Raw genomic sequence first — 21,990 nt, forward strand, 5'->3', positions numbered from 1 at the left:
GGTGTCCAATGTTGATCACCAGTATATAGAAAGGATGTAGAGAAACTGGGAAGGATCCAGAGGCCAGCGATAAAGATGATTAAAGGGATGAAATGCAAGGCATATGAGCAAAGGCTGAAGGCTAGTTTGGAAAAGAGGAGATTAAGGGGGATATGATAGTAGTCTTCAGATACTTGAAAGGCTGCCATAAAAAAGATGGAGAAAAGTTGTTCTCTTTTGCCACAGGGGGCAGGACAAGAGGCAATGGGTTCAAACTACAGCATAGCAGATTTAGATAAAATCTCAGGAAAAACTTCCTAAGTGTAAGAACAGTAAGACAATGGAACAGACTGCCTCAGAAGGCTGTGGAAGCTGCTTCACTGGAGGTTTTCAAAAGGATGTCTTGGATGGTGTAGACACAATAAATCCTGCATTTTGGCAAGGGGTTAGACTAGATGACTCTTGCAATCCCTTCTATCCCTATGATTCTAAGTGTAGTTATACCAACATAAAGTGCTTTTGCCAGTATACCTTACTGAATCTGTAAAAGTTATATTGGCAAAAACCACATTTTTGATGGTATAAGCTGCATCTACACTAGGAGGGTTTGCCAGTATAGCTATAGCAGCAAACTCTTTCTAGTGTAGACCTGGTCGGAGTAAAGGAAAGTGTAAAGTAATGAACAGGTGAAAACATGGGGGTTTTTGCTTTTGTTTTGGGTGCACAAGGAAGGAAGGAGAAATCTCATCCCCTAGGTTATGCTTGTGGGAACATAAACAATGATCTGGTCACGCTCTGCAATAACAGTAGCCAGGGAAACAATTCATTATGTGTGTGTGTAAGGAATGAGTATACCTGAGAAGGAGAATGTTAAAGAAATTAAGATGGTCCATACATTCCTTTCTCTAGATTACTTACTGTACGCCCAAAATGTGCAGTCATGTGCAGACAAGAATTGAAATCTTAATGTGCTCTATCTTGTTAGGGATATGCACTTAAGATACAATCAGGCAATTTAGTAAGCTATATGCTTGTTGGAGTTAGACCTACCTATGGTCTAGGACCAGTACTTCCTTTGATATTGTGCCTCCTTTGAGCAGGATGCAAAGAAGTTGGGTCTGTTTGTAATGTCCAGGAGATCTGTTTGGGATCTGATTAGACTTGAGGTACATTTACAGTGCAATAAAAGACCCACAGCATAGCCATGGCTGGCCTAGGTCAGCTGGCTCAGGCTGCGGGGCTAAAAATTGCAGTGTTGTAGATGTTTAGGGTTGAGTTAGAGCCTGGACTCTGAAACCCCATGAAGGGGGCAGGTCTCAGAGCCTGGATTCCAGCTTGACCCCAGACATCTGCGTTGTATATTTTAGCCCCACAGTCTGGCCTCTGAGCGTTAGTGCCACAGATTTTTTTATTGCTGCGTAGATATTCTAAAAGAGTTCCTGGGAAGATAACTTCATTGATAGAAGAGCTTTATAATGGAACAGAAAGCTGCATTTAAGTCAATTGGGTTTCCTATCCCCATAGGAGTGTGGCAAGGCTTTGTTTTGTCATCATTGTTCAATATTAGGGTTGATAGATTGATGGATAGGTTTTGAGGGGGCAGTTGGAAGTGAGCTGAATGCCAGTTTGCTTTGAGATCATGAATGACCTTGTCTTTTTGGCTCAGTTTGGTAAATTGCTGCAGTTTATGGCCAGTCTGGTCAGGCAAGAAGCAGCATGCATTGGTTTGGTTATTAATCCAGATAAAACTAAGTCCCTGGCCATTATCAGGCAGCCTCTTCCATATTACAACCAGCTCAATATTAACCTTTCTGGACAGAACATCAAGCAGGTGGCAGCTGTCAGATATTTGGGCACAGTGTCATAGATAGTGCTGGAGGATGCTTGAAAAATATAGATGCTTGTATAGCAGCAGCAGTTGCTGCTGTGTTTCGGCCCTTCAGAGGCCTCTATTGAGACATTGTGATGTCAAGCTTGCTGCAAAGCTGTGGGTCTGTAGAACCACAGTTACACCAACTCTGTTTTATGGCAATGAAATATGGGTGATGAGGAAAGCTGGAAGAACATCAGATTAATGTTTTTGATTCATGTCTTTGTCCACTGCTTTATATTGAGTGGTAGGACAAGATTAGAAATGAGGATGTTCCAAGCCAAAGCTAGCAACCACGTCTATCAGCATTGGCTTTTTTGTTAGGGACATATTAGAATGGAAGATCAACAAATTCCAAGGAGTGTGTCAAGGAATGCTGCTACACAGGTGATGATTGTAGGTGTCAAAAGCTTAGTTGGTGTGACAAGATAGCCGGTTTTCAGAATAGCAGCCGTGTTAGTCTGTATCCGCAAAAAGAACAGGAGTACTTGTGGCACCTTAGAGACTAACAAATTTATTAGAGCATAAGCTTTCGTGGACTACAGCCCATCCAAAGAAGTGGGCTGTAGTCCATGAAAGCTTATGCTCTAATAAATTTGTTAGTCTCTAAGGTGCCACAAGTACTCCTGTTCTTTTTGAAGATAGCCAGTGATGGACATCAACTGAATATACAACCACACCACTTTAAATGCTTTGCCAGAGATCAATTTGGGTGGTGCTCAGTTTGCAAGAATGCCATGTCCCTTTGGGATTTCCCCTGATGATGACTGAGATCCTTTTTTGTAGTGGATAAGATCAAGAGTCTATTCCTAGTATTGAAACAAATAAGCAATAAAGAAAAGTTGTCTTATCCTGTCCCAAAAGATGTCACACCTGGACAACTTGATAAATGACTAAAGGGAACTCTTTGGATAGGGTGACAACTGTTCCTGTTCATCCGCTTCCTTTATCACATAAAACCTTAATACAATTTATTTTAATAAAGTCATCATTAGACATTTGCAGCAATGTCATCTAGGTGATACTGATATACTGTTCTCAGCCAGGCCTGCGTTGGTCTCAGTCAGGGTATGTCTTCACTAAAGAGATAACTCAAGTTACCTACGTTAGAGTTACAGCTCTTGAGTTAACCTAGCTTGAGTGAGAGTGGCTGCTCTGCAAAATAATACTTAAGTTGCCGTGTCCACACTAGCACTGCACATACTTGTGGGTGGCACTAAGATTTCTGGGGACATATCAAATGGATCTTAGCGCTGTAGTAATCTGAGCTGCACTATGAATTGGTCTGCAGTATAATGTGCGAGAACATGTCTGTCCTTTCTGGGCCGGCGGGGGAGACTCATGGGAAGTCACTGGAGGACTAATGGCACTCAAGTGCTGCTAGCCTGTAACCAGTCTTCAGAGTGGTCATGAGAGCAGCTGAGGTGCTGTGCTCACTTGAGCTTTTGCCTGTGTCTCCTCTTGGGCGAGCCAACTCAAGTTAAATGCACCACCACATTCAGGCCATTGTCTACACCAGTGGTTCTCAACAAGGAGTACACAGAGGTCTTCCAGGGGGGTACATCAACTCATTTAGATAGCTGCCTAGTTTTGCAAAAGGCTACATAAAAAGTACTAGCGAAGTCAGTACAAACTAAAATTTCATACAGACAAAATGAGAAAGTAACCAATTTTTCAGCAATAGTGTGCTGACACACTTTATATGTCTGATTTTTGTAAGCAAGTAGTTTTTTAAGTGAGGTGAAACTTGGGGTACACAAGACAAATCAGACTCCTGAAAGGGGTACAGTAGTCTGGAAAGGTTGAGAACCACTGGTCCACACTACAGATCCCTTGCTGGTTTGGCTGTGCCAGCATAGCAGTTCCGGCAGATCCTGCTAGTAGAGATGTGGCATAAGCTGGAAGAACTTCATCTGCTGACATAACTATACCTTTGCCCCAATGACATTGCTGACAGAACAGTGCTTCTGACAACACAGCTATAGTTGCATCTACATTGGGGTTTTGCTGGTGTAGCTGGCTGAAGTGTGTGGGTTGTTGTCCCCTGCTACGCGCCCACCCCTTCTCTCACACCGTCCCTCACCCCCCAATGTTCCTAGCCCACATCTGTGCTGGCAAAACTTTGTAGTGTAGACCAGGCCTTAAAGCAGGGATGTTGGGTATGTACACAAGTCAAAATGGGGCAACACTCTAGTTAAGTATGCAGTAAAGACAAGCTCTCGGAATCTGGGAAGAGCAGTTACAGCTTTAGCAACCTGATCCCTGTTGCATCTCATAGCTGTAAATCACTTCCTATCAGTGGTGGCGTTGGACCTGAGTCAGACGAAGCCAGAGTGAATGTATCCCTATGTTGGTGACTCAGCAGGACACCCAAATTGGTATGACTTTCCAGGACCCACTCTCAGATCTGCTGATAGGCCAGCCTATGACAATATGTAGTTCATTCTAGAATGAGGACAGTACAATCCATCAAAAAGGTGTAACCTCATCTATTTTATTTAACTAAGGGTTATTTGGCTAGATCTGCTGGCTTAGAGTGACCCTGATAATTCAGACCCCAAGGTTTTGATAAAGACAAAGCAAATGTTAAGACTGATTCTAACAAACAGCTTTTATAAATAGTAGAATTTTCCTGGGTTTGGGTTCTGTAACTCCTGATAATTATCCAGGTTTTTACTCCTAGAAACTTGGATTGGCCCTGAACTTTAGGTCAAAATGTACTGGTAATTCGCTCAGTTTGATCTGATGATCCAAGCAAGATTGATTGCACAAATTTACTTGAATGTTGTGTATGTTTCTTTTTTTAAAATTGGTGGCTGGATCATTTTAATGTCACAATTGAGTAGCTGTCTTTGTTAATTATCATGGGTGTTGCTATAGACTTTTCTTTCTAAGCTTAGTTTCACCCTAAGCAAATTTTTCCTGAACCTACACATCAACTGAATAACCTGTTAACTATTCATGCTATAGGGTAGTCTCTTTGAAAGTGATGCACCTGTGCAATGAAGACTATGGAGTTGCACAGGTATAACTGAGGGTACAATTTTGCTGGAAGAATCTTCTTACTGGTGGTGATGCCCAAGAAAATAGACAAATTTATCCATCATCTTCACATGTATAGAATATTGCTACGTGTGCCTCCAGCAATGGCTTACCTGCCTGCTGTCTCAGTTTTCCCCCAGCTAAACTAAAAAAAAATGAACCTTCCCCTTTTGGGATAACAAAAATCCAAACAATATTTTCCTTCCCTGTGTCATTCATTTGCCCGTTCTGTGGTAAAATCAACAAACCAAATCCAAAGAAGAAACTTCCTTCCCAATCTCCCCTTGGTTTACTGGCTCCCTATTCAGGAAGGACAAGGGCTCAACTGGCAGACTGTGTGCAATAGTACTGCCCAGTCTTCTGTAACCTCAGTGAGTCATACTGGTTGAAACTCAGGCAGAGGTATTTGCTGCCTCAAGTTCTCTTCCCATGACAATGCAGGCAAGTCAATCTGAATTTGTTCAATGTTGAGGTTGAATTTATTCAGAACTGACACTTAGTTTACAAGTAAAAAATTTGACCCTATGTAGAAATCGGTGAAAGATGACAAACAGAAATCATGACACAGCAGTTTTAGTCACTTTTCATGGTAAAACCACACTTTGACTTCTGTATTTCATCTTTCAGAGGAAGTTCATGAAGCAGTAAAACCCATTTGCAATCTCCTACAAAGTAGTGCAAAAATTATGTATCTTAAATATTCTTATAGTAAGAGGTAATTGTATTATGCTAAAAATTCTGAATCAGTTTTCTCAGAACTTGCTAGTGTTACTGTAATATCTCCACAGAATTTGGTTTTCTTACATATTAAAATGTTAGTGACAACTGGAGCTGATTTAAAAGAAATTTCTGGAAATTTTTGAAAATTCAGAACTTTTTTTTTTTTTTTAATGCTTGAGTTTGTTCCAGTTTTTCTGTAGAAGTATTGACTTCTTTTTCAAAATTTATGTTTGAAAATTAAATGATTTACTTAAGTAATTATAAGGTTCCCATCACCGCTGTATCTGAGTGTCTCACAAACCTTTAATGTGTCTACCTTGTAATCACCTAGAGGATAATAGAGTTGTAAGAAATAGCCAGCATAGATTTGTAAAAAACAAATCATACCAAACAAATCTCAGTTCCTTTTTTGACAGGTTACTGGTTTACTGGATGGGAGGAAGCAGTAGATGTGATTATATCTTGATTTTAGTAAGGCTTTTGATACAGTCCCATGTAACAGCCTCAAAAGGAAACTAGGAAAATGTGGTCTAGATGAAATTACTATAAAGTGGATCATAGAATATCAGGGTTGGAAGGGACCTCAGGAGGTCATCTAGTCCAATCCCCTGCTCAAAGCAGGACCAATCCCCAACTAAATCATCCCAGCCAGGGCTTTGCCAAGCCTGACCTTAAAAACCTCTAAGGAAGGAGGTTCCACCACCTCCCGAGGTAACCCATTCCAGTGCTTCACCACCCTACTAGTGAAAAAGTTTTTCCTAATATCCAACCTAAACCTCCCCCACTGCAACTTGAGACCATTACTCCTTGTTCTGTCATCTGGTACCACTGAGAACAGTCTAGATCCATCCTCTTTGGAACCCCCTTTCAGGTAGTTGAAAGCAGCTATCAAATCCCCCCTCATTCTTCTCTTCTGCAGATTAAACAATCCCAGTTCCCTCAGCCTCTCCTCATAAGTCATGTGCTCCAGCCCACTAATCATTTTTGTTGCCCTCCACTGGACTCTTTCCAATTTTTCCACATTCTTCTTGTAGTGTGGGGCCCCAAACTGGACACAGTACTCCAGATGAGGCCTCACCAGTGTCGAATAGAGGGGAACGATCATGTCCCTAGATCTGCTGGCAATGCCCCTACTTTTACAGCCCAAAATGCCGTTAGCCTTCTTGGCAACAAGAGCACACTGTCGACTCCTATCCAGCTTCTCTTCCACTGTAACACCTAGGTCCTTTTCTACAGAACTGCTTCCTAGGCATTCGGTCCCTAGTCTGTAGCAGTGCATGGGATTCTTCCGTCCTAAGTGCAGGACTCTGCACTTGTCCTTGTTGAACCTCATCAGGTTTCTTTTGGCCCAATCCACTAATTTGTCTAGGTCCCTCTGTATCTTATCCCTACCCTCCAGCGTATCTACCACTCCTCCCAGTTCAGTGTCATCTGCAAACTTGCTGAGAGTGCAGTCCACGCCATCCTCCAGATCATTAATGAAGATATTGAACAAAATCGACCTTTGGGGCACTCCGCTTGATACCGGCTGCCAACTAGACATGGAGCCATTGATCACTACCCGTTGAACCCGACGATCTAGCCAGCTTTCTATTCACCTTATAGTCCATTCGTCCAGCCCATACTTCTTTAACTTGCCGGCAAGAATACTGTGGGAAACAGTATCAAAAGCTTTGCTAAAGTCAAGGAATAACACATCCACTGCTTTCCCCTCATCCACAGAGCCAGTTATCTCCTCATAGAAGAATGTGCCACTGGTTGAAAGACCATGCTTAAAGAGTAGTTATTAACTGTTTCCTGTCAAACTTGGATCCTGCAGGGGTCCATCCTTGGTCCGGTACTATTCAGCATTTTCATTAATGGCTTGGATAATGGAGTGAAGAGTGAGAGTGTGCTTATAAAATTTGCAGATGACACCAAGTTGAGAGAGGTCACAAGCACTTTGGAGAACAGGATTAGAATTCAATATGACCTTGACAAATTGGAGAATTGGTCTGAAATCAACACAAGTGCAAAGTATTTCACTTAGGAAGGACAAATCAAGTGCACAGCTACAAAATGGGGAATAACTGCTAGGTAGTACTGCTGAAAAGGATCTGGGGTTATAGTGGATCACAATTTGATGCAGTTGTGAAAAGGCTAACATCATTTTGGGGTGTATTAACAAAAGTGGTGTAAGTAAAACATGGCAAGTAATAGTCCTGCTCTACTCAGCACTGGTGAGGCCTCAGCTGGAGTCCTGTGACCAATTCTGGTTGCCACACTTTTAGGAAAGATGTGGACAAATTGGAGAGAGTCCAGAGAGCAACAGAAATGATAAAAAGGTTAGAAAACCTAACCTATGAGGAAAGATTAAAATAATGGATATATTTAGTCTTTAGAAAAGACTGAGTGGGAACCTGATGTGTTTTCAAATATGTTAAGGGTTGTTGTAAAGAACAGAGGGATCAATTGTTTTTCAGATCCACTGAAGATAGATCAAGAAGTAATCAGCAGAAGGGAGATCTAGATTAAATATTAAGAAAAACTTTCTAATTATAAGGTTAATTAAGCTCTGGAATAGGTTTCCAAGGGAGGTTGTACAATACCCATCATTGGTGGTTTCTTAAAAACAGGTTAGACAAACACTTGTCAAGGATGATCTAGGTTTACTTGGTTCTGCCTCAGTGCTGGGGCTGGATTTGGTGATTTATCGAGGTCCCTTCCAGCCTGACATGTCTATGATTCTGTGATTCACAATACTCCTTTATGGTAGGAAAGTGCTATTATCCCCATTTTTACAGATGGGAAACTGAGGGACAGAGACTGAGGGCTTGTCTACATGGGGAAGCTATTTTAGGGTAAGTTAGTGTGAATTTAAAGTGTTATTGTTTTCCACAATGAGTATCCAGATGGGAAGCTTATTCCTTACTAACTATTCTGGTCAATTTCCCCATGCAGACAAGCTCTGAGTGACTTGCCCAAGATCACAGTAAGTCTGTGGTACAGCAGGAAACTGAACGCTGGTCTCCCAAATCTGAGGCTAATGCCCTAAGCACTGGACTTTCCTTCATGTCTACTTTCCTCATCTTGAAAAAATTCCCGGCATGTGACTAGACTGATCAATCAAAATAGGGGAAAAAGGCCCTCCACACACACACACACTTTCACCAAAAAGCCAACAGGTGAATGCATTTATGTACACTTAAAATTTTTGTCAAAAATGCAAAAACCATTTTGGGGAAAAAAGGTCTTCATGAAAATTCAGTTTAGAAATGTCCCTTTTTGACTAAAATAATTTTTGTTTGATAAATTCAACCATAGATGATGATGATGAGGTATCACAGTAACATATCAAGAACATAACAACACATTTAAAGGGCCTGGTTCTCATTCATACTGAGTCCCCTACATTCCACTATGGCAGTGTATTGGGTCCCAATAGTGGGTGTAAGTGTAATTTGTGAATTCCTTTATATTTAATACATATTTTAAAAGAACTTGCCTAATGTACAAAAAGTTAAATCTTTTCTCTGGCAACAGACTCTCAAGCTCAAGTTTGTTAAAATTGTGGCAGTAAAAATGTTAAATAAGGTAACAATTTTTAATATTAAAAAAACCTGATTTAATCATCCATGTACCACTTACAACTAAACTTCATCACTGTATTTAAAATAAACAATTGACAATTGTAAAGTACCTGCAGTAGGTAGACTGCAAAAATACTGCAGCGCAGTTCTAATCGTACAACAATGTTTAACTTACAAAAGACAAATGGAAGCAAATTCATTGTTGTTGCAATGTCTTAACTTCTCCCTTTTTTTTTTTTTTTTAAGGTATAAAGATCGTTGTACAGCCAGACCCTAAGTCAGTATTATCTGGACAAACAGTCAAGCTATGTTGTTGGGCAACCGGACATCCATTTCTGCATTATCAGTGGTTCAAAGAGGAAAAAGAGGTAATAACCAAATATAGGAAATCTCAAGGACTCGATGGAGGTATTGCATAAAAGTCAGTCTGCAGAATATAAATCCTTACAAAAAACTGGAGTCCATCTTCCCTCCTCCTCCAACTGTCTCAAAGATATTTTTAAGAACATTTATGGTGAAAGTTTCCAGATTGGCAACCCTCCAATAATCAGCGGGGTCACAGAGCGGAGTTCCTCTGGCCCTGGGACTGCAGCGGGGTCACAGAGCGGAGTTCCTCTGGCCCCAGGACACCGCGGCTGGAGGAGGTATTAGCTCCTGCTGGAGGCGCTCTGCTGTCCCTGCTGTGGCACCCCCCCACACACCTTTTTTTTGTTTTGTTTTGTTTTGCTATACTGAACTCTGTCTATAATGGTCAAATGGCTTGGATCCCCAGGGGTTTGTTATAGTGAGGGTGTGCTGTCTTTCCTCATAACATCATGTGCTTAACATGCCCCTCCAAAAGCGGTCAAATTTTAAATTCCTGCATCCGCCCCATATTCCTATAGCCTGAATAGCATTCCCCAGTTAAAAAGGAACACAACTTTTCTCCAACACCTCCCCTCCTTTTATCCAGGCATATCTTCCTGTAAGAGGAATGCCTATTGATGAACCCTTATATTAGCAATGATATTAAAGTCCATTTTTAAGATGTAATGTTAGATCACTTTTAGGCCTTAAGCAACATGTTAAATTAGTTTGATCCAGATAGAGATTGTCTCCATGTTACTGAAATGTGTATAATCAAGGCAATATTTACTGTACAGTTTTGATTCTTATCTGGTAAAGGTACATTTATTTTCATGTATAGTCTTTTGCTGCACTCCCAAAAAAGAGTTTTAACAGTTTCCAGTTCAGAGTTGGATATGTCTGCTTATGACAATACTGATATAACATGGGATAATGCTTTGGGAATCCTATCCAGCTATTTGTGGAAGGATAAAGATTCAGAATTGAAGTTCCTGAAACAATGTGCACTCTAAGAAAATTTCTAATGTCTCTTTATTTAATAGCAGCAACATCAGTCTGTCCTTGAATCAGTATTTTGTCTTTAAGATGTTAAAGGCTGAGGACAAGATTTGTCTCTTTTGACAGTTTGAAATAGGCGTTAAGTAGTCAGGAGTACTGTCCTTGCTAGTTACAAATATTCTAATGTTTACTCCAAACCAGCACCAGTCAGTTAAGTTTTTCTGTGGCTCATATGTAACACAGGTTCCACATGGGAATTCCCCAGAGTTGATTTTTAACCCAGTGAGTGTAAGTGATTCTGGGTTTTACATCTGTCGAGTGAACAGCGATTCTTCCTTTGTATTCAGTCGGTGGGCACAACTGGACGTTTGTGATCTCCAGGGCGTGTCTTATGGTGAGTTGCAAATGCCTTTCACAATGGGTCCCCTCTGTTCAGATCTGGGGGTGGGAAAGATGAACCAGATCATAATTCAGTAGGCTTAAAGTAAATATGCATCTGACAAATTCAATCTGCTGTGAAAGTGTCTTTGAGTTGCTGTAACAACTTAATTAGCTAAAGCCCAGATTATGGTCCAGCATTCATGATTACACAAGTTAGTGAAGGGGGTGTTTTATGCCTCACTGCTTTGTGCTGGCTATCCATATCACAGCATAAAGAGAGGGAGGGGAAGAGAGGGAGGTTCTGCAAAGCTTGCTATGAATTGTTGTCCTCCTCCCCCAATCCTCCAAGTAGGTGGGAATGGGAGAAGAACTTGACTCCATCCCTCCCAATGTGCCTGCCAGGCTTCAGCATAGTGTGCTGGCACATCAGCAGCCATGTGCTGCACCAAACATAGACCCAGCACAGTCTCTCAATTTCTCTACTGCTCTGGAGAGGGTGTAAAGGGAGATTAACTTGTGAACTAGTCCTAACACACAGCGCTTAGAGAATATAAACCACTATATATGTGTGGAGTGGTAAGTCAAAAAAAGTGACTTAATGTAGACAAATATTTTTTGCTTCCAGTGTTTTTATTTTACTCAGTTTATAAAATAGACAGAGTTAGTGTTTTCCATGTGACTACAATTCTTGTATGTTTACAACTAAACAGTTAAATAATCTAATGATAGATATCCAGGTAAGTAAAAGATATGGTTCAAGTTTACCTGTAGTAGGAAAATCATGTATAAAGTATGTAATGTTAATGTGGAAAATGAGAATGCAGGAAGAAAGGAATGAATAAAGGGGAAGAGAAAATTAAGATGTGAAGATTAAAATCTGCTCACTTGTATCCATTTAGTTGGTACCAAAGTTGGGGAGAGTGTACAGTATTTTTTATTTGTAGTCCACTTCATATTGTGCTAACACCATTCATTGCTCCCAGTTTCAGAGGCTGTGTGGTTTTGGTGGTTATTTTGGTAGGGTAATCCACGGAACTTTTGTAATGAATGTTACAGATGAACAACTAATAGCAACATTTTTACTGTTTGTTAACTGCCTTGCTTAGAAGTTTTGGCATTTCACTGAGCTACTGATGTGCGGTGAAATGTGCTAAATTAAAAAAAAAAAAGTAAACCATCTTCAATCTGTAAAGAGAACTTATTTTACTGTATTATGCAACTCATAGGTGAGGCTTTGCTATAGGCTTTTTGAACTACAGTAGTGTTCTGCTTATAATGTTACTCCGGGCAAGAGAAGAATGTAGGGAACACTGATCAAACTTTCACTAATGTTGCAAGGATTAATGCTAAAACAGACACCTTTTTAACATCTGAAATTTAAAGAATTACTCAATTTGATATTATCTGAACAATTGTCTTCTCCCTCCTCACCAAAAGTGCAGCTATTTTTTAACAGTCTTAATTCATGCTGATTGTAACATTGGCTCCCATAGTGGACTGGGTCATGGCTATTTAGTAAAACTGCAGAGAGAAACTAAACCCCCCCTCCCCCCAAAGTGTTTCACCTAAGTAACACAAGTTCTGATGATTAAAGGGCAGTGTGTGCGTGTGTGTGTGTGTGTGTGTGTTATATAACACACACGCGCGCACACACACACACACACCTCTACCCCGATATAACACGAATTTGGATATAACGCGGTAAAGCAGTGCTCCGGGGGGGGGGGGGGGGGGCAGGGCTGCGCACTCCGGTGGATCAACGCAAGTTCAATATAATGCGGTAAGATTTTTTTGGCTCCCAAGGACAGCGTTAAATTGAGGTAGAGGTGTACGTCAGAGGGATAAATACCAGGGAGGGAGAGGAATTATTTAAGCTCAGTACCAATGTGGACACAAGAACAAATGGATATAAACTGGCCATCAGGAAGTTTAGACTTGAAATTAGAAGAAGGTCTCTAACCATCAGAGGAGTGAAGTTCTGGAACAGTGTGCCAAGGGGAGCAATGGAGGCAAAAGACATATCTGGCTTCAAGACTAAGCTTGATAAGTTTATGGAGGGGATGGTATGATGGGATAGCCTAATTTTAGCAATTAATTGATCTTTGACTATTAGCGGTAAATATGCCCAATGGCTTGTGATGGGATGTTAGATGGGCTGGGATCTGAGTTACTACAGAGAATTCTTTCCTGGGTGTCTTGTCTGGTGAGTCTTGCCCACATGTTTAGGGTTTAGCTGATCTCCATATTTGGGGTCGGGAAGGAATTTTCCCCCAGGGCAGATTGGCAGAGGCCCTGGGTTTTTTTGCCTTCCTCTGCAGCGTGGGGCACGGGTCACTTGCTGGAGGATTCTCTGCACCTTGAAGTCTTTAAACCATGATTTGAGGACTTCAGTGGCTCAGATATAGGTTAAGGGTTTGTTTCAGGAGTGAGTGGGTGAGATTCTGTGGCCTGCGTTATGCAGGAGGTTGGACTAGATGATCATAATGGTCCCTTCTGACCTTAAAGTCTATGATTCTATGACAGAATTCTGCAATCAGTGTCTGAAGCAACAAACTGCTGCAAGCTGATATAAAGTATTAAATTGTCAGTGTGACTTCCTCACATAGGTGTGTGTTTCTGCAGTTCAGTAACACTAGCAATAGTCTTAACAAGTGTCTGCATAGGTTTTTAAGTTGACCAGTGTTGAAAGCTGGATGTTAGGCCTGCCAACCTTTACAGAAGCTCATTTCCTTCCCCAACAGCGAGCTTTGCATGGGGAGATCACATTCTATTACTTTTTATGCTGAATAAGAGGAAACCAGTCATCCTCCACAGCCATTGAGAGTCCCTTGACAATGGTCCTGAATGTTATGGAGTTGTGGGTTTTTTTTGTTTTTTTTGTTTTTTGTTTTTTTTTCTACACAAAGGGGAGATTGGCTGTGAGGTTCCATGTAGGGGTTGCTCACAACCTGTATAATGGAGAACCCTCAGTGATAGTCACTCTGGTCTTCAAAGGTAATCTGAAAAAGAGAAACCCTACTTTGTATCTCTTTCCTTTTGGCATATAAAGAAGGCCTGAAGGTCTGTATGGCTTTTATGGGGTAAAATGCTTGCTTTTTTTTTTTTTTTAATCGTGTTTCAGGAATAGGTAGTCCTACCTTCTCTTTTTACGGGAGTTCTCAGAGCAATAGGGGGAGCTTTCTAAGCTGATTGTTTGTCAGGCATGAGGAGTTAATAAAAACAATTTGCCTAAAAATCCCTTCCTATCACAATTGTTCGAGTGTCACCTCCTTTCAGAGCTCCTCAATCTGGAATTTCTGTCCTGCAGGAAATTCTGAGGTTTTTAAACTTTGGTTTTGTCCCAAATCAGGACAAAGTCAATATTAGAATTTATTGTGGAATTAAATATTACAAAAACATTTCATTTTCACTGTATCAAAGGAAACATGTTGATCTTTTGTTTTATATTAGGTCAAAAGAGTAAGTTTAAAAAAAAAAAAGGTTTTGATAATTTCATCAAAATTTTCACAGGAAGTTAATACATTTCTGTGGAGGTTGGGGATTCCCTGAGTCCAGACCAGATCCTGATCCAAGTTATTTATAATGCTCTCCCCCTGTTTGTATCACATGAGGTGTTCTCCAAACAAAAAGAGAGGTCCATTTTTCTCTCTCTCTGTCTCTCTCTCTTTCCCTTGCATGAGAGAGGGAAATCAGAGGAAAAGAAAGCAAAGCTTGCTTGTCTCTCTAGTCAGGCAGTCTTTCTGGGATCAGCCCTTTGGGGCTTGGCTTATCAGCTGGTCTACTGTCTTTAAGTAGGGTCTACCTCCAGCATCTTGCTTGAGAGCTGGTCCATGCAGTTTCAAGGGTGGCTGAGGCCTGCAAGTATCTCTCCCGGCTGATCTGTGTCTGTGGTCAGCAGTCTCTGAGGTATAGCAGCCTTCTTGCAGCAGGTTTTCTCTTTTTAAGCTCTTTCCCCCTGCACCCCCCAATACATGCGGAGCAAGCCTTACAGATGTGCCTTGTTAAGGTTGAACTAGGCTCGTTAGTCTCCTCTCCACCAAAGCGAGTGTGCCCCTTCACAGTTCCCAGAAATGTTTGTTTTGTCAAATTGACACTTTCTGATGGAAAACAATTCTGTCAGTAAATTTTCAGCCAGCGCTTCCTCCTTTGTACCCAGGAAGCCATAATCTTGCTTACTCTCTAGAGCTTCATCAGCTTCCTGGAAAATCAGAGTAGAGGAGATCTAACTTTCTAATACAGAAACTACGCTTGATCTTAGCTCATAGAGAGCCAAGAAGCGGACTTGAGCCTTTCTTTCAATCTTGTCTCTGGGATGCCCTTAAGAGATTTCAATGGAGTACTCAATCGCTAGTCAAAGAGGGCAATTTTTGTTTTCCTTTGCAGATAACCTTAAGGAAAGAAATTAGAGGTTCTGACTTAATTCCTCCAAAAATGTGAAAATTAGTTGAAGCTTCCAGTTAGTCTGTAACTCTCTTATCTCTGGCTCGAGCATATATTAGTTGTAGGATCCCTGAAATAAACCGTGCTGTACATGCTGTGTTGCTCAGACATTGTCGAATGGGACAAAGGGAGACCAAAGGGAGTCAATGCATACAATACATATTGTTATGAGCCCTTAATCCACAAGTGATTGACGGGTTAGATGCCAACATGTGTCTGCATATTCTGGACCTTTAATCTATACACATTGACATGAGTGACCACAACAGCTGAGCCAAAAGCTTCATGATATATTCTTTCTGGGAAAGTCTGAACTTGCTATCGTTGTGGTTTTTTTAAATGTTACCAGACATCCCATGCATATTTGAATTCCTCACAGTGAAGTTGCTTCTGTATGTACAGTAGAAATATATTTAATCTCAATATTTTAGCAGTTTCTATATTAATACATTTGTGAACACAGTTTTGTTTAAGAAGAAACTTTATCTAGGAGTTAGAACAAAGAGGAGGGGTGTTTATGAAGCACTTCTAGTACTATAGAACGGCCCGTTAATAGATTCACTGTCAAACTTGACTATTTGAATTAAAGAGATATTGACACACTAAACTTGGTGACAATATTGCAGTTTCATTGTAACCCCCTAACATTTTCACTACCAGCCATCTGCAGCAAAGTTAGCTGGTGGTGAGAGGAATTTAGTTCATGTATGCACATCCCTGCGGGCAGGTCATGGGGGGGCTGCAATGCAACTCTTCACAATCACCATTCTTAGTAGCTACTGCTGTGTAGTGGGTCCCTCTGCAGGAGTTTTGGACCATTTTGAATTTTGTATCTGGTGTAAAGGAAGTGGGCTACCTCTGTAATTCCACTGTGGGTACATAACTGATACACAAAGGGCCTTGACTGTGCTCTCTTCCGGGTTAACTTTGCTGTGTTTGTGCTTGTACACCTTAATTAAACAACTAGAAAAGGGTTGCTGGACATTTTTATGAGACACTAAGGAATTTAATTTTCATGAAAAGCTGATGCTAATGTAATATGGCAATTCTGGTGAAGTGGTAAAATGATTACCTTGAAGCGTACCGACTATTGGGTTGATTTTTGCTGCACGAGTGCAGAGCTCCCTGTAACTTGAATGGCAAGTCTACATTGAGAAGGTGAAGGGGGTATAAGTAAATAGTTCAAAAGTGTAACTTCTGTTGCTTTACAGTTAAACCTCTAATCGTGAAATCTACAGAATGCATTTCTTGTGTAGCCACAGTGTTAACCATTTAGTTTTGAAATCCCTCTCTTCAGTTTTAAATGTCTTTCAGATTATAGTTTTGTGCTAAGAAGCATATAATATATAAATATTATGTCAAATAAGTATTGAAGGTGAAACAGGAAGACTTGGTTTTGGTTATACAAAACCATGTCAGCTAGGTTTTGGGGTCTTGTAAAAATAATCAAAGAGTTGTTTGAATCTGGATTTCATTTTATCTGAACCACAAGAATGTAGGCAAGCAGGCAAGTTGTGTCCTGGATTAGAGTTTTTTGTTTTTGTGTTTTTTAACAAGCAAAACCAAAATCCTATGTTTGGTTTATCTGTAGTCAAAATATTTTACGCTGGTAATGCTTACTCTTGTTTCATTGAAAGTCAAAACCAGCAAATAACGACAACCATAGTATACCCTTAAAGGATAATATACTCCACCGCACTGAAAATATACTTTGGGGGCACCAAAAAGGGTCAGAATCTGAACTGCAGCTGGTTTCTGTAGCAAACGGTTGTAATTCTGGTTCAGTAACAGCAGCTGTCAAATTTTCAGAGTTAAGATGCTGATTCCTGCATGTTGTGGTGGCAGTACATCATGAGCATTCAATTCATAACACTGGAGGAGCTTCCTACAGAAGAGCATTCAGCCTTGAATATTCTGTGGTTTGGATTACTGTCCTATAATAAATCACAAAATGGCACTGGGGCTTATAACATTATTGGGAATAGTCAACTAACGCTATTAAATATAGTGTTACGTGCTCAGGTAAACCGAGGAACTTGTAGGAGACATTTCAGTGGTGGTACGCTTATTTTAGATGCTCAGGATAGCCTCAGAGTGAGATTTAGGTAGAAGATTTCACTAAGAATCTTTTATCAGGTCTAGCTGCAGTGGATAGAATATATACATAAAAGCATACAGAAAGTGATATGTTGGCAACATATACTACTGATCCCAATTGTGGGAGATGCAGAGCTGCATCTGCAATGTACTAAGTGCCTTAAACCTCCTAATGACTTCAACAGGAGCTAAGGGTGCTTAGAAGCTTGCAGAAATCAGGTCCTTAACAGTATTATTTCCAATATGAATTGCCAAGAAAAATCTGGATAAAAGGAGGATTGGTTTTCCAATCCTCCAGCCATGCATGCTAGTCCCTAGAGAAAAGAATGACTGTTATAAATTAAATTAAATTAATGGAGATATCCTATCTCCTAGAACTGGAAGGGACCTTGCAAGGTCATCAAGTCCAGCCCCTTGCCTTCACTAGCAGGACCAAGTACTGATTTTGCCCCAGATTCCTAAGTGGCCCCCTCAAGGATTGAACTCTGAACCCTGGGTTTAGCAGGCCAATGCTCAAACCACTGAGCTATCCCTCCCCCTATCTATTGTTTGTAATCTTAACTTTTCTGTCTTTTTTTTTCTCTATGTATGTATATATTTATTAACACAGCGTGCGAGAGAGAGAGTTCAGTTTGGACTGCTATGAATAATGGATCAGATCCTCAGCTGGTGTAAAGTGATGCAGCTTTATTGACTTTGGTGGTGATACACCAAGTGAGAATCTGGCCCATAAATTGAATAAATCAATTTTGTTACATATGGACCTAAAATAATACTTTCCTGCCTCACTTATGAAGGAATTGATAACTGACCGAGATATATCAACCATTTTCTAGTATGATCATGATCACAATTGTATTAAATGGAACTCTGTGATGTTACCCCTCTTTTCCCATCTGGATTGTAACCTAATGATTTTGTTGCTTTTTGCTTATGTCATTCTTTCTTTGTTAGCAAAGGCAATTGGACGTATGGTGTTGAGGGTTGTTCCAACATGTTCATTTTTCTGGCAATGTTGCTAACCAGTTTGTGTAGTGAGATTGTAGTTTTGCCTACTGTTTAGATGAGGGGTATATCAAAAAGTGAGTGAGACGGGAAATACAGTGAAGCTGGAAAATATGTAATCACTAAGGGCCAAGATTTTAAAAACTGACTAGTAATTTTTGGGTGCCTCAATTTTGGATGCCTCCAACTTTAAATGCCTTAAAGAGGCCTGGTTTTCAAAGGGTGGAGACTTGGCACATTCTGGAAATCAGACCCTGTCAACCAAATATAAAGGGACCCAAAATCACAAGTCATTTTTTTAAAACGTTGGTTTAAATTGGATAGTGTATAGACTGGTAACAGTCTTCATTGGTGCTGTGTAGACAGAATAGCAGTAAACCTACTATAGTGTAAGGGCCCAGTCTTTCAAGTCCTTTGTGCAAAACTCACACTAAAATCCAGTGGAATTTTATTCATGAAAGGGTTGCTGCATTTGGCCCTATGTGTGATGAACAGCGAGGTATTAAAATTGGCTTTGAAAGTGAGCCTACTTGTGTGTGTTCACCTTCCACTATCTTACTGATGACTAAATTTAGGAATGTAAAACATGAAGAATTAATTTTTTGAACCATGTTTTTTCAAAGAGAAAATATTTTCAAATATGCCTTCCATGTTTACTCATTGTTGAAAATGAGGGGATCTCATTTCAGCTGAGGCTGGAGTAATATATTTGGGATATAATATAGTTAGCCAGAAAGATTTTTCAAGTTGCCTGAAGGATTGAAAGGTTAAGTCTCATTCAAACCCTATCTACTGTTACACATCTTACAGGAGTAGTGTCCAGGATGGCTTTTCATTTTAGTCCAATCTAGAGATGTTGTCCCCTTCACTAGGATGCTGCTCTAACTATTGTTATCCCCACAACTGTCACTTTAAGATTAGATTACTGCAGTGTACGTGGATTACACTTTACATCTCTTTGGAAACAGAAACTGACACAGAATACAGTGGTTCAGTGGTGCATCTTGCTGTGAGGACATGATGTTGGTGTTCTGGAAGCCTCACTGGCTGCCTTTGAGTTTTGGATGGATGTCCGAATTTTGGTTTTGACTTACCAAGCCCTAAATATCTTGAGTCCTCCCTACCTGAAAGAGGCAGTTTCTTCCCGTTCAATACTGCTGTACTAGAGGTACTACAGTCCTTGGTTTTATTAGAGTCAGCTGCTCTCAGTTGTGAGGGTCCCTAATTTGCTCTTCCTCCTTTCTCCATTCCAAAATAGTCTGAATTTGCTATTGTTTAGGGCATGCTGCAAAGCCCTTCTGTTTGAGCAGAAGTCTGGAACAGGCTGAGGGTAGGGGGGGTGGGCAATATTTTTATTGTAGGTGTTTAGGATGATGTGGGAGCAGAGTTGGGGCAAGTCTGGTTGTTGCTGATCTGATTTGTATGGAGAAAGGCTAATGGTTTGTTTTTACTGTATTTTTAAGGTCCTTAGGCACTAATGTAATAAACATTATTAATAATAATAGTTTGTCATGGTTTAGAGACTAGGAGAGACACCTCCTTATGTTGAAATTGAAGTAAGTAAAAGGCAAACTAATCATTCTCTATCTCTTTGTCTCCGACTCCCCCCCTATTTAAGACAGAACAGTAAAAAAGCGTGGGCTTGCTTCTCAATGAATTCTTTTTGTATGTGTGTTGTTGTTTTTTCTTGTTTTTTAAATTTAAGGAAGCTTGGTTGGTTTGCCTGAAAACAAGATACATGTCTGCATTCAGCCCCAATCACAAAACCTGATGGTAGGGGACACATTGGTTCTAGAGTGTGGTGCTGTTGGAAACCCAGTTCCTCATTACCAGTGGTTCAGAAATGGATTTCCATTGACAAATGGGAATAGAAAGGTATATATGGTAAGTTATTGAGGAGTGCTGAGTTCTGAAACTAATTTAACCACTTTTATCATAGTTATTTGCCTCAGAGACTAAATTATTAGAATCATTGAGCTGTGAGATAGCATAAAGAACACTTTCAGTTTTCTGGTGTCCCATTGTTAGTATTTCCGTAGTGGTTTTGAGTCCCTTTGGAGTGCAGAGTTCTAAAATAAGTTTAATTAAGGGAACCATGTCTCTGGTGGTATTAATTGGTTGGAGGCAATGGAAGATACTTTTGTATCCCAGGCTAGAGTGACCTCAATTTAACAGAAGGCTACAAAGAGATGTAGGATGCATTTATTGATTATGTTTTGGACTAAATGTTTGCAGCACCTTTTCTCTACGCCATACCTAAGAATGTTGTATGTGGCAAATATTTTTCTAAACTCACCTGAGTTGTAGTATTCCATGCTTAATTCATCTCAAATCAGCAAGATAGATTTGTAGTAGGGTTGTCAAGCGATTAAACAATAATAGAATACCATTTATTTAAATATTCGTGGATGTTGTCTGCATTTTCAAATATATTGATTTCAATTACAACAAAGAATAGAAAGTGTACAGTGCTCACTTTATATTTGTTTTTGATTACAAGTATTTGCACTGTTAAAAAAAACCAAAAGAAATAGTATTTTTCAACTCACCGAATACAAGTACTGTAGTGCAATCTCTTTATCATGAAAGTTGAACTTACAAATGTAGAATTATGTACAAAAAATAACTGCATTCAAAAAGAAGAAAATGCAACATTTTAGAGCCTGCAAGTCCACTCAGTCCTACTTCTTGTTCAGTCAGTCACTCAGACAAACAAGTTTGTTTACATTTACAAGAGATAATGCTGCCCTCTTCTTATTTACAATGTCACCAGAAAGTGAGAACAGGTATTTGCCTGGCACTTTTTGTAGCGATTGGCTGAACAAGAAGTAGGACTAAGTGGACTTGTAGGCGCTGAAGTTTTACATTGTTTTCTTTTTGAGTGGAGTTATTTAGACAGATCCCTATGCTGCAGGATCAGGGCCTTTGTATTTGAAATCGTGTGAAGGAAGTTTAGTCTTAATCTTTGACTTTTTCCTTTTTATTGGTTTAACTGAAAATGCATTTCATACATTTTAAGATGTGTGGTTCTCATGCTTATATAGGTGTCTTATGTGGACATGGAACATCAGGGGACCTATTGGTGTCGTGTGTTTAATGACCAAGACAATCAAGAAAGCAAGAAGATAGAAGTCATGATAGGTAATGGTTCTGTTAATTTGACACATAATAAAAGCTGGTAAATAAAACCTGATGACTTGGCATTAGAATTCCTATTTGAAGCTCCCAGTGCATGACCATGGACAAGTCACTTAACCTTTCTGTAACTCCAGTTTGCACAGCACACAGGGATTTTTAGAAACTTAACATTTTTAAAGTGCTTAGAGATCCTCTGCTAGTATCTCTGTGCAATTTATCAAGTTTCTGAACATGCTAGTATATAGTGAAAAGTCTTTCAGTTCATGTAGTTTGTGGACAAAATTGAGAGCATGAATTATACCTAGATTTTTCTCTTAAAATACAAGGAAGAAAAGCTATGGCAGTGGAATGCACTGAAGGTAAAGTAAATCTTTGGTTGTGGGTGGCTTTAAAAATAATCCTGGA

General features: G+C 40.0%; 1 protein-coding gene across 2 annotated transcripts in view; it reads left to right on the top strand.

Moving 5' to 3' along the window:
- The window catches only part of MALT1 (MALT1 paracaspase), a 66,829-nt gene that overhangs the window by 7,155 nt on the left and 37,684 nt on the right, over positions 1-21,990 (top strand). Inside the window, exons 3-7 of one of the 2 annotated variants that reach the window (XM_034774745.1) lie at positions 9,427-9,548; positions 10,768-10,918; positions 20,153-20,331; positions 21,492-21,588; positions 21,912-21,944. In XM_034774745.1, the coding sequence (XP_034630636.1) occupies positions 9,427-9,548; positions 10,768-10,918; positions 20,153-20,331; positions 21,492-21,588; positions 21,912-21,944 (582 nt within the window). The remainder of the gene's footprint in view (positions 1-9,426; positions 9,549-10,767; positions 10,919-20,152; positions 20,332-21,491; positions 21,589-21,911; positions 21,945-21,990) is intronic. The other variant, XM_034774746.1, reaches the window with a different exon arrangement.

Source organism: Trachemys scripta, chromosome 6 (genome assembly GCF_013100865.1).
Source record: "Trachemys scripta elegans isolate TJP31775 chromosome 6, CAS_Tse_1.0, whole genome shotgun sequence".
Taxonomy (NCBI): domain Eukaryota; kingdom Metazoa; phylum Chordata; order Testudines; family Emydidae; genus Trachemys; species Trachemys scripta.